The sequence below is a fragment of the Dichotomopilus funicola genome (genome assembly GCF_033296635.1).
Source record: "Dichotomopilus funicola strain CBS 141.50 unplaced genomic scaffold C8A04scaffold_14, whole genome shotgun sequence".
Taxonomy (NCBI): Eukaryota; Fungi; Ascomycota; class Sordariomycetes; order Sordariales; family Chaetomiaceae; genus Dichotomopilus; species Dichotomopilus funicola.
Genome location: NW_026944035.1, coordinates 255,133 through 267,835, shown reverse-complemented (window position 1 = coordinate 267,835; position 12,703 = coordinate 255,133). Strand labels below are relative to the sequence as shown.

The 12,703-nt window shown below is 56.0% G+C and overlaps 2 protein-coding genes across 2 annotated transcripts; both read right to left on the bottom strand.

The window, feature by feature from the left end:
• Window positions 1–1,070: 1,070 nt before the first annotated feature.
• Window positions 1,071–3,313, bottom strand: C8A04DRAFT_26627 (integral peroxisomal membrane peroxin-domain-containing protein; the record flags this gene model as incomplete). The annotated part of the gene is made up of 2 exons (XM_062779996.1): window positions 1,071–1,739; window positions 1,802–3,313. The coding sequence occupies 2 exons, from the start codon at window positions 3,311–3,313 to the stop codon at window positions 1,071–1,073; spliced, it is 2,181 nt and encodes a 726-aa protein (XP_062638998.1).
• A 1,792-nt stretch (window positions 3,314–5,105) lies between these two features.
• Window positions 5,106–8,872, bottom strand: C8A04DRAFT_10544 (uncharacterized protein; the record flags this gene model as incomplete). The annotated part of the gene is made up of 5 exons (XM_062776623.1): window positions 5,106–5,196; window positions 5,284–6,718; window positions 6,776–7,002; window positions 7,073–8,433; window positions 8,495–8,872. 5 exons carry the CDS (start codon window positions 8,870–8,872, stop codon window positions 5,106–5,108), a joined length of 3,492 nt encoding a protein of 1,163 aa, XP_062638997.1.
• Between the last annotated feature and the right edge of the window lie 3,831 nt (window positions 8,873–12,703).

Sequence of the window (12,703 nt, the reverse complement as noted above, 5' to 3'; positions counted from 1 at the left end):
GTTGATATCGGGAAGTCAATGTCGTTACGACAGTAAAATACCTTGGATTCCCCTGACGGAGGTAACCAAAGCGAGTCTGAGTCTAAAATTGTTCTCGCCGAGGTGTTGCTAAGTATACACATGGATGTAATTAAAGCCGAAATCTTCAGAAGCAAAATCACCCAGTCCATCATATAATCTGCGCCCATTGCCCACAGTGGCCAGGAATCCTCCAAGCTCAACGGCACTAAACTTTTTCTGCTATCAAAAGCACCAGCCTCAAATCCATCCCCTCCCTCCTCCTAAAAAGCCATACCTTCCCTCCCACCACCTAACCCCCTATATAACCCCCCTTCCAACTCCCACAATCACCAGCTCCTCCCAATGTGCCAAACAGCGGTGTTTGGCCCAGCGGTATTGGGAGGAGCATCGCCGGTGCCGTCGTAAATCGAAATGGCCTGGGTCCGAATCCCAGGCCAGCGAGGAAAAATCTTTCTTTCACCAGAAAGATTTTCGTAACCACCGACCGCTATCCTTCCGGATGGGGATAGGGTTCGGTGGTGAGCATTTTGTTCTTTCTCACAATAAAAAACCATTTTGTTATCCCGTTTTTTTGTCGCTGATTTTCTTCTCCTAGGCCGTCAGTTGCTTGACTCCTCTAGCAGTGTTTCTGCTCCTTAAGAGACAATCATTTCCTAACACCATCCATCTACTGGTTACCACAACCACCATCGCATAAGACTTTGGCGTCTCGGTCAAATTGTTTAGTGAATCGGAGAAAATCTGAGATTGTAGTTCATAAGTGTACGCAAGTTCTCCTCTATCATGAACCCCATCACCCTAACCCTGAGTGAAACCCCTTAAACCAAGGAATATGCTTCCCATCCTACAATACAACACCCCAAAAAAGCAACGCTCCCACCCATAACCAATACACCGGTACCAATACCAATCCCAACACCATGACCAATCCCAACACCATGACCAATCCCATGACCAACCCAATCCAACCTAACCCCCCAACCACCTAGCTAACCCCCAATCAACCCAACCCAACCAACCCTCCCGACCAACCACCCAGGTACGATCACTCACTCCAACCCCATCCTAATCTCATCCCCCACCCCCCAACTCCCGGCCTCCCCCCCAGCCTCCTGCACCGCCATCCTCGCCTGCGGCCCCAACGACGCAGCATCATCCTCACTCGCATTACTCGCCGCCATACTCGCCCTCCGACTCCGCTGTCCACTCCCACTGGTCCCTCCTGCGCCACTGCCGATACTCCGATGCTGCGACGAGTCCGTGATGCGTCTACGCAGGGAAAAACGGGCGGATCGGCTGGATGTGGAGAGGATGGAGGCCGAGTCGGTGTGGGTTGTGTCGTCGTCGCGATCACGGTCGCGGTCACGGTCGTCTTGTTGGCTTGTGCTGGGGGAATGAGGGTGGTGGTGGGAGTGGGAGTGTGTGGAGGTGGAGGGTGGAGAGGACGGGGTGAGAGGAAGGTCGGGAGTGCTTGGGGTTAGGTCGACTGTGGGAACGGCCGGGGCTGGGCTGAGACCTCGCGCGCCGGTGCGGATGGGCGCGGAGGCGCATCGTGGGGTTTTGGGTTGTTGTTCGGTGTGGTTGTGGTTGTCGGCGGGTTGGCTGTGTGTCTCGTCGGCGACGTCGTCGTCTGCTTCTACGAGTTCGGCGTCTCGGTACCATTTTCTGCGGCGCGTCCAGCGGTTCCATCCGTCTTGGCCGCGTCGGCCGTTTTGCCACTGCGAGAGGGTCAGCATTGCGAACATGGGTAACTACAAGTCTGTAACAGAGAGGTACGTACCTTGTTATCGTAATAAACCCACCCCATCTTCCCCCCGGGCGCATCATAATCCCACTCAACCTCCTTCTTATCCCCAGGCATGACAGCATCATCCGGCACACCATCCACCCTCCACCTGGACCCCTCTGCCCACTGCCACCGCATATTACTCCCGTCCTCCACCTCAGGCAGCTCAAACTCAGCGCGGGGCGGTACAGCGTTGTTGTGCTCGTCCGCCCACGCGGGCCGCTCGTAGCCAAACAGGCTGCTTGTCCACCCAAGCCCAATCCAACGTCGCTGGTTTTCGTAGATGATGAACGTAAAACGCACGCCGGTCCCACGTCCACGCGCTCGACGGAGAGCCTTGGTCAGTTCTGACTCTCGTGGGGCCGGTTTGGCGTTACCTGAGGTCGCCGGAGTCTTGGCCTTATCCACGGCTCCAGCGTCCCCAGCGACCACGCCGGTACGACTCCTTGTTGGCGTCTCAAAGGTGAGTCCGGTGACGAGGCCTAGGACTCGCCGGACCGTTGCGCTGCGCCATAGTATGACGCGAGTGACTCGGATGACTCGCGAGTGCCACGACAAAAAGATGGTCCCGAGGATGAGGATGACGCGGCGCGTAGTGATGATCCGAAGCGGCGGAAGCGTGAGCAAGATCCAAAACGGGATACACAACAAAATCCGAACAAAAAGCGTCGTCAGCGCAGGCCGGGTGGTGGCTGAAGTAGGCGTGCGCTGGGTGCTGAGGAAGTCGGTCAGCTCGAGCAGCGGCTCCAGCAGTATGTTACACCGCGCGGTGAACTCGCGCAGCGTCTCGACAATCTCGTCCAGCGTCTTTTGGTGGCGTGTATTGGTGATCTCCGACAGCGACGATTGGTTCCGCGCGTGTCCCCTCGCCCCCCCGCCTGCGCCTTCATTCCCATTCCCAGCCTTGCCCGCCTTCCCGTTCTTCTCTGTCGCGCCGTCGACCGAAAGGTTCTTAGTCCTCCGCGCAGCCTTGGAATTCTTCCCATCCGTCGCGACAGCGTTCCCATCGCCCGTGCCCAGCCCCGGTTCGCTCCAGCCACTGCTGCTTAACGGGCTAAACCGCCGGCCGTACATGCCCCCGATAAGGACCAGCACGAGAACCAGCGGTCCCGCCACGCGGACCACAAAATCCCCATATAACACCGCGGCCCAAAACGCCGCAAGCAGCAAGAAACTCTCCCACGGATCATTTGTAGTCCACGTCAACAACCCCACAAGCCGATTCAGCGGGAGCAGAAACGGATGACTATACGCAAGCGCGCGCGTGATCTGCGGGGGTGTCGCAAGCAGCAGCGGGGATTTCTGATGCACCAGGATTGTACTCCTCCGTTTCGCGGCGGACGTCGCACTTGGGGTGGTCGCGCTCAGTGTCGCGGGGGAGAAGGAGGCGTAGGTGCTCTGGGCCTCCTTGCCGGCGAGAAGGGCCGCGGCGGCGGTGGCATCGTGGCGGGACGGCGAGGGCGGCTCCTGCTGGGAATCGCCGCGGTGGGTGCGCGGAGTCGACATGTGGTGATCGAGCCACGGTTCCTAGATGTTGGGGATGGGGGTCAACTGGTCAGCTGTTGTTGGTTTTGGTGTGGCAGGTTCGCGCATGGCCGTTTCTCTCTCTCTCTCTCTCTCTCTCTCTCCACACGATCGTGAGGAAGCAATGGGGGCGAGAAATTATTTTGCCGAAGAGGGAAGCTTCGAGACTTGGGGAACTGGAATGGTTGTTGACCGCCCTTCGGAGCAGGCGGATGGATGGCGCGATGGCGATGGACGTCCACGATGTTGAGTGGTTGATGATCGGAGAATTGGTGAATGCCGGGGGTCATCCCAAGGCAAGTTCCGTCCAGTGTCTCGAAGCCCCCGGACAACAGCAATGTGATCATTCAGATGCCGTTGCACACGGCGAAGCGAAAACAAACAATTCTCCAACCAAAGACCAAGCCAAGAACCGGACGAAAGAAAAAGGAAACCAAAAAAAAGAAACAACTCACAAAAGCAGCCATCAAACGCAAGCTCGCCGACCGTTGCAGGACCGGCAAGCTCAGTCCATCCACTCAGTTGCAGGTGCGGGACGCTTTCTTTGCCTTGCAACCCGGGTGGTGCGTGTCGTCATAGGCTCGCACGCGAGCGCCCAGATCGTTCGTTTCCGTTTGAATCGTGCAGGGTGCCGAGAGGGACAGGGCACTGCGGGAATAATGCGGGCGGGGTCAGTGGGGGCCTCCAGCTGTTCAGGACACTGCAGGTTGAAGAGCGACATCAATTATCAAAGGTAAATAATGTAAAAGAGTCACATCAATACGAGAGAGAGAGAAAGGGAAGAGAGAAAATAGGTTAAGGGATCCCCCCAGACGATGGAGTGGTCAAGGAAGAACTGTGCCTCGTCATCCTGTTCTCACGTGGTGGCACTGGGGTACCTAGGCGGACCAAATCCGGGGGAGCCCACAATGGTGGGCTCGCAAGCCTGACCCCAATCCCTAAAGTTGACCCCGCGCCGAGGGCAGAGCTAACAAAAGTAGAATCACATGTCAAATTGTGGTTCCTCCCTCAAAGAGTCTCCAGAATGCTTGATGGCGTACAAATCTAGGGACAACCGCATCACCAACTGTGCCAACCAAAGACATCTATGCACTCCACACATCCGCTATTAATGGCAGGCACACCCGAAAGGCACGTCCAAGGAATCAGTCAATCACCGGGGATACCAGAGATAAAAAGAAATATGACTGTCAAGTCGACGTTTAGCTGTCTCTGCATGCTTTCGGCTGTGAGCCGGGTTTATTTACAGGGACATTTCCACATAGCCCATAAAGGGGGCAAGTATTCCGCGAACCCCAAGATCGCAGCAATCTCTCTTCCTCTCGCCGCCAATCATTCGCCATTGTGGCCCCCGTCTACCGAAGCAAGCAACGCCTGGACCCCCAATACTTCCGCGCCGTGCTTCACTCGTCACCCCCTCAACTCAGATCTGGCCATCCCGAGGCCAATGTAGGTAGAAAAAAAGCCGTAGCACACCATAATTATCCTCTTATCCATATTCCTTTCTCCAATTATTCCCCGCCGCCCCGGGGCCCAGCGACAAAGTAAAACCGCCCGCGCGTGGCGAGATGGGTCCGGGAAAGTAAACTGCCTCCCTAACGCCAGCCAAGTTGAGTTGTAGAAATCTTCGGCAGCTAAATGTTCCCTCTATCTTCCTCGCGGCCTAATTAATGCGCAAAATATTTGTTTGCAGAGTTGTGATCAATGTGATCAAGGTATGTCCGTGGGTCGAATGCAACCGATCGTGTAATAAGGCTGCCCATGTCCCGAATCGTTATTTGAGCTCCGCTGCAATCCCGGGGCTAGGTACTGCCGACGAGGGCGTGGGAGTTTGGTCCGCAAACTGCCACTTGATCGACTCCACCCTACCAAGAGTATCGTGTTAGTCTTTGTTCCGGTGAGTTTCAGCGCATCAATGTGTGACGTGTGTTATGTGTTACGGAGTGACTCACGAAAAGGAGATATTCGGCACCTCCACCGCACCATTCCAATGCTTAAGTCGCCTGCATAGCCTTCGTGCATGCAGTGTGCCAATCTCCACGCCCCTGCCCCCCGATTTCGCTTTGTCAAAGACCAGCGTGTACACCTGCGTCTTCCCACCCTGCTCGTTACCATCATCGACGTCACATGTAAGATCCACCACGCATACCGCCCCATTCTGTGCCGATGTCCGCTGTGCGCTGCGGACCTTCTTCAGGTCAATCTTCACGGTCACTGGCGCATCCGCCGGTGTAGTCAATGACCCACTCAGATGGTCATCAATAAGCCGGAGAGTCTGGCCTTGGCCTGACGACCGAAACACCTCCTTATCGCCATCCATTAACCCTACCAACTCCCACACATCCATGGTCGGAACGAATGCCGAGGCCGGGGCCTGTAAGAGTGTCGGCGTCAGCGTCGGTGTCTCGGGCTTCCCACCAAAGCTACTCCCGGTCATCAGAGGTGAGTCAGTCTTGGTCTGTTGGCCGAAGACAGGCGAGTTCGCCCGGGTATTGTTAGCACTCGTTTTCGGCGTGGCGAGCGGCGTTGTGTTCAAACGCAGAATCCCGGGAAGGGCCGTGGCAGCCGAGGGTAGTTGAATCGGTGGCAGTGTTTGCTCGTGTCTCTCGGCGTACTGAGTGGCTGGTTTAGGCGTTGCCTCAGGTCCAGAAGCTGCAGTTGATGCGGGTGCCGTAACCACTTCTGAAGTCGATTCCGCCGCAGGGGCTGGAGACAAGGCTGGAGACGTGCCCGGCACATGTGTCGATACGGTGGCTACATCCGGTTGAGGAGAGCCGTGAGGCGAGCCATCTCTGCTCAGGCCCGGCAACGCCGAAACACTGCCAGGCTGACGTATGTCTTCCAGAATCGTGTTACTCTGTTGGGGCGGCTGGGCCGGAGCAGAATCAGCCCTAGCTTCCTGAGGCGGCTGGCGGAGTTTCGTAGAGAATAGGGGGCTGCCGCGCGCAGGTCCGCGCGCAGGTCCGGACGGAAGGGGCCGTCGACCACTCGCAGGTTTGGGGGACTGAGAAGCAGTCCGGGGTGGCGTCGCAGTGGAACTCGGAAAATCTTGAACAATGTTTTGTAGGCTGGCGGGGCTCGGCCGTCGGATATCAGCCCGGTCCTCTGTCGGAGTATCGTTCGGTCCAGGGGTTCCATCAGCCGGCCGCTCTGGCAGCACCACAGTTGGCGAGCCGTTTGCCGGGTGGCGGTTGCTGCTACGAGCGTGAATCTTGATCACTCTCCTGCTCGCAGCGCCTGCACTTGGTACAGAGCCAGCTCGTGAAGGCGGTTCGAGGCTAGCACGAGTACTCGGGCTGGCGTTATCGCCACCGCCGGCGTTAATGGCGGTGAATCCCCCTCGCTTTGGCGGTTGTAGACCCAGTGCTTGTGCCGCGATAAGCTGCGCTGACGTTGGGGTTGCCGACCCGGTGTTAGCGACATCCTGCTGCGGGTAGCTGGTACGCCGGTTGCTCGCGTGGTCTGTATCAGAATCCCTGTCCGAGCCAACGTCCTTCATCTCGGTATCCTGGGGAGAGGAATAGCTGTGACGTCCCCCGGATTGGCGCAAGATCCGGTCAACAAAATATTGGCGCGCCTCCCTCGCAAACGGTATATCCCCGGAGTTCGTACCATCAAAGTCAAAGGCCGAGAGGCTACCAGCCTTCACCCATCCCACCGTCCAATTGCGGCTATCACAAGTCAGTAAATTCGGTGCCAAAATCCGGTGTAAGAAAAAAAGGGGGGACGGGGGTTCCGTACAAGTCCGGGTCATCCACACACAAGACGGGAAACTCCCGTTTCCTCTCTGAAATTCCCCCATCTTCATATCCCTTAGCCCAACCCTTGATACCCGCAATGCGCCCGTCAACCTCACGATAGACGTAGCACCGAGGCGGCTTCTGCATTCCCGAGGACTGCCCGCCATCCGTGACATCCGGGAACAGGCCGGTGTCGGCAAGCGTGCCCCTTAAACCCGCACGCGATATGTCACCCTGGGGAAGAATAAGGACCAACGACTTCGAGTCACCGTCGCTCGTGACATAAAACCTGCACGGGACGGGACTAGTAGCCCCAGCCAACTGTTTGCGATGCATGGCAGCCCTGTGAGAATTCAGGGGGTCAGGGGGTGGAAATCCAAGCTCGGCGCGCTTCGCCTGGCTCAAGTTGTTGGCGTTGAATGCCTTGTAGCCGTTCTGGAATGCCTTCAATACCACTGCGTTATTTTTTTCAGCCATCTCCTGGGTGCAACCAACAACCCGATGGCCCAGCGTCTCGATAGCCGTCGTATGCGCCTTAGACATGAAATTATGCTGCGCGCTGGCCAAGTGCTTCGCAGCACCCCTGAGCGGATGTTCGCCGAAGTGGACCCCATGGCCATCGCAACGCAGAATGTAAAACTGGCCAGTGATGTTATCTGGAAACCGCACAATGACATGCTTGTACGTCGCTGGTTTCTCTGGTGTTCCGTATACCTCCGCAAATGAGACAGCACGCTCTGGAGTAGGCGATTCGTCAACATCCGGCGGCGATAAGTCACTCGTCTCAGACCGGTCACCCCTCGGAGCCTCAACCTTGGGACGCTTCAAAGGCCCGGGTTGTGTCGCTGGGGATTGCTGGCTAGTTTCCCCGTTAGCTTTCCGTTTGAGCGCAGATTCGGGCCTCGGGCTTGGATGCGCAGGGACAGAGAGCTGTTCATCGGGGCGTGCGGGAGTGGCAAACTGCGGGGACCGGTTTTCCTGTCCCGGGTCGGAAGATGGACTCGCAAGGCGCCGTGCGACGGACTGGAGGGTCGGCGAGAGCCCCACCTCGCGGGGGTTATCGGTTGCAGGAAACTGCTGGCGAATAGTTTGGGGCATCAGGGGGTGTTGACCACCCGCGGCGGGGTTGTGTGGCGATCTGTTTGGTGCCCCAAGTCGGGCGTCGTTTCGCGGCGCAATGGGTATCGGCAACGAAGGGGGGCGCTGGCTGGGCAATGGAACGCGAGCCGTCGGAAGCGGCCTGGGGGCCGTTTCAGAAGGCGTCGGCTGGGCTACAGCGAGAGGAGAACCCACGGTGCCTACTTGGAATGGCTCTGGCGGGCGTGCAACAAACGCTGTTTGTGGGTGTGAGTTTGGTTCGGGCTATTCAAACATCAGCAGGCGTGATCGAATACGTAGGATGAACTGGTTGTAGCATAATTACCGCGGAAACCATCATGGCTGAAATGAGTTTAAAACTTTCCGACTCATATCGTTGTTTCTGCTCCGCGTGCAGTCTCTCTGCCTCCTCAAACTTCTCCTCGCACGTCCTCCGGAGAGCCGCAATCTCCGTATCTCTGTTTTGACTCAACATCATCTCGATCTCGGCCCGGATGGAAGGGTCATCTCGGGCTGAGAGGATATCGGCCCTTCGCTTTTCGAACCGAGCGTCGATTTCCCTTGCCCCCCTCTCCCAATCCAGCTTGATCTGCCGCACTTGAGCTTCATAGCGAACATCCGACTCTTTGATTTTAAGCTGGAGATTGGCGTGGTCGGCTTCAGCACGTGCCGTCTCACGAAGTAAGCCCCGCGACACCGTCATTGCGAGCACCAAAGGACGGCACCATGTGCTTGATTTCTCCTCACGTGGTTGACGGTCGCTGATGAATAGCGTTGATGCGTGTGAAAATGAAAAATGAGAATGCTAGTTCAGACGTGATATGATATGTTCAGCTCGATAGCCTAGAGAAGAATAGGTTAGATGAGGAACCATGAGAGAATCCTCAGGGCAGGAGCCAAGCTGAGTTGAAGTGAGTGCAAGAAAAAAGCAAACAACACCTCGCATGAACAGTCTCAATGTTCATCGACAGAGTGAAAGATAGAAATTTGGTGAGTAGCATTTACGGTTTCCGAAGGGCCGTGCAGGGAAATTGCTGCGTGGATGCGGCACAAGGTGCACTTGCCGCCTGTCTGGAAAAGCTGTACTTTGTACAATTTGGGTATATCAGGCGGGAAGGAACGGCCGAGATCTGACTGCGCCCCCACCCATTTCTGACTCGGCAGCTAAAGGCACAAAGCACTCGCTAGTTATTCGGATGAATGATTTTGGTGAGGCCCAAAACACAGCTCACCCATTCATACGGCTTCGGTAGGTCTCCCGCCGTTCAAGTTGAACACGTCATGAAAAAATGCGAGTCGGCATCAGGATGTTGAGAAAAAGAAGACGACCTCGCGTCGAAGTAATAAAAAATGTGGGACTCGGGCGTCGGAAAGCGCGTCCCTGGATGCGTGGGAAGTGGAGGAAAATCAACAATCTTGGGTTGGGAAGGAGGGAGGTCGGGTTCGGAGGCAGCGTATGGGGTTGGGTGATATTCCCGAGTGCGTTAACATGGCGCACGACTTACGCAAATGGTAGAACAAGCCGGACTATGCTCTTGGACAATACCCGTAGACGTCGATGAAGTAGATACGTGGTACGTTTTGGATGGGGCCGTGTCGTGGGACGAGAAGAGCAAATTTGGAATTTGGAATGTTTGAAGGATGGAAATGGGCGAGATAAACCGCCGGTTGCTTATTATTAGAATTTTTGGGGGCCAATCCCAGGCCTGGGAGAACAACTTCGCTCTACGCCCCGTATCACCCCGGGAGGCCGCTAACGTTAGCCAGAGGGCGGCGGTACCGTATTAGGGCGGGATGCGGTTGGCGGGCTGGTGGGTTGGGAAGGTCAGATATGGAGGTCTCCGGAGAGTCAGCAGGTGGGAAAGGTTGCCGCCGGCGTCGTTCACCAAGCACACTGTACGGAATACCAGGGGCAACCCCAGCCTGAGGCACAGAATGTACTAGGCCCGATTTCGACCGGTTGGCGCAGACTAGCGAGAAAATAATGGGGCATCGACAAGGATTATGGCAGCGGTATAAGATTAGCACTAAACGTCGTGTTCGACGGACAAAGCGTGTAGGGAAGCCTGGCACACCTCACACCCTCGCACCCAGTGCGACGCGAAAAGCAAAATACGCAGTTGCAATCATCCATAGAAAAAGTAGGCAGCGCAGCAAGCGGAAACATCACACCGTGGTCATTTAGGTCGGTCGCCCCTCGATATCATCCCGTGCACAAATTTCGCGCGCGCTCCCTCGCTTTGGGGGCAAGCACGGTGATGGATGCGGTTGGCAACTCCGGCCCCGGTTTAGCTGGACGTTGTGGGTGTGCGGGCGTGGTGGTGACTCGGTGACGACTGAGGAGTTCCCCACGCGCGGCCCCCTTTCTTTCGTCAATCAATGAATCATGGCGGTCATTCGCAATCCCTCAGTGTTCGACCTCGCAGGGAGGGAGTTATTTCCTCGATCCTAAGGACCGACGGTAACGTTATGTCCCATGCACTTGGCTCCGTCAACCAAAGGCCCTTGTAACCCCCCACAACCTGGAAGCTTTGCCCGCCACGCCCGCGCGAATCCGATCCACACGTCGCCGAGACTTCAGAACCCACCACCGACGATTAGTGTCCCTTCTCCTCGGATAATCAAAATCCTTCAAACCTGGCATTTCCCTCCGAACCGTTCATTCCGCAAAACATCCCCTTGATAAGAACTGATCGGTGACCCTCCCTTCGCGGTTCCCGGGCAGAATGCGGGTATCCAGCGAAAAGTGCAATGCAGTAGACGCCCTTTTAAGAATGGCTCCTTGACTATGGAACCTATGGAAAAGGCCAGCAGCGTGATGGAAGCTATCTTGCTCGCAGTTTGCCACAAATCCCTCCCGTTCGCCGTGTTCCGTACAGGCTCCTCGAATCTAGACCCACTCAAATCATACCCCTTGGCCCCATAATTACGGACCAGAAAGGCCCCTTTTGACCAAGTAATAACGTTTACGGGCAGAATGGAACCTACCATACAAGGCCGCCCAGCTCAGCGGCTTGTTACATTAGCCAGTATGGGTTTATCGCCTTTGTATCCGTATTTGCCCAATGCGTCGCATCTCTCGGACAATGTCAGATCGGTGCGGGCGGTGCATGATGAGTGTACAAAATGTGCACTGAGTGAGCACCAGCGGTGTGCAGCCGCCGTTCGTTCCGAAACACATCTCGTTGATCGTCATCAGCCCCCAGTTTGATGAATCGTCATTTGTTTCATCGCTGTATCCAACCGCTTACGTTCATCTTTGTTCCCCCTCGCTCCATATCTGAAAACTGACCGATACAACATCTGTCGAATGGCGTCGGGGGGTTCGTAGTCGCCGAAACAAAACAAAAATCCGAGGTTCAACATGATTCCAGCATTCATCAGGCGGGTCATGCAACCTCCCACCTGGGCAGTTGCCATGACAAATCATAACATGACAGAACGGCACTGCGCCGGTGCTCTGAACCACATGTGACGAGGTGAGGGAAGTTTGCTCCCAATCGACGCCCTTTTTCCACCAGTTTTGTTGTGGCCTAACTTAGTCTCAGTTTGAGCTGGGGTAGGGTCGCCACTTCATCGCCAATAGGGGAGACCGATGACCGTAGTAGGCAGTAGCGCAGCCAGAGTGCAGCGCACGCGCGTGTACTCGGAGGCTACCGTAGCCACCCATAAGACATGTCGATGAGTGATCCAGTGCCTGCAACTTGTGGACGGGGTCATAACAGCAGTGCAGCCAGACGTCGTCCAACAAAGGTTGCTTTTTCTCGCGTTCCAGATAGGGATGAGCATGGGCGATGTAACGCAAGTGACTACCACGTCGGACGAGGTCATAAGCAATCGGCTCGGGTCCGCAATCGTGCCGAGAGACTGGGGTTCGACAACCCCTACACAACACATCCGTACATACGGCAAAATGGGTGAGCAAATTGCCTTTGCCAACGGTACCATTATCAACCCAGCATGTCTGTCCCACGCAATTCGAAATCGTCACCGCGGTTCTGCAACTCCCCCGCAACCTTCCCCCGCCGGTGCCGTGATTGCCGAGACTCGGAACCTCATAAGCGATGAAGTATTCGTAGTTACCGAAGGTTATTACTTACTTCGTACTGGGTAGTAACTTCCAAATCAATGTGAAGATGCCGTGCCCGTTCAGCTGTGTTAGGGGTTAGTGAAATCCACAGTGCGACAAAATGCGAAACAGGCGACAAAAATGTTGGCGACTGGCTAATAAAGATATTTTAAAAATTTCCGCCGCGCCATCCGTCGATTTGCGCTGCTCACGCACAAATTGTTCGCTCGCTTCAGGTGGGGACCGGGCTGGGCCGAGTATTCCCGCCTGCGCGTTGGCGGCCCTTCTAACCGGGGCTCGCCATCACGCCCTATCAAGTTTCGGCTCATACTGCGTAATAACCCAACCGGCCTTGGCTCCGGTTCGGCATGTTGGTGGCATGAGTGGCACTCGCGTGTTGCTGCTCCTCGCTCAATCGGGGCTGTTCTCTTCGTTTCCCAAGCGAAAGAATTCAAGAGGGCCAAA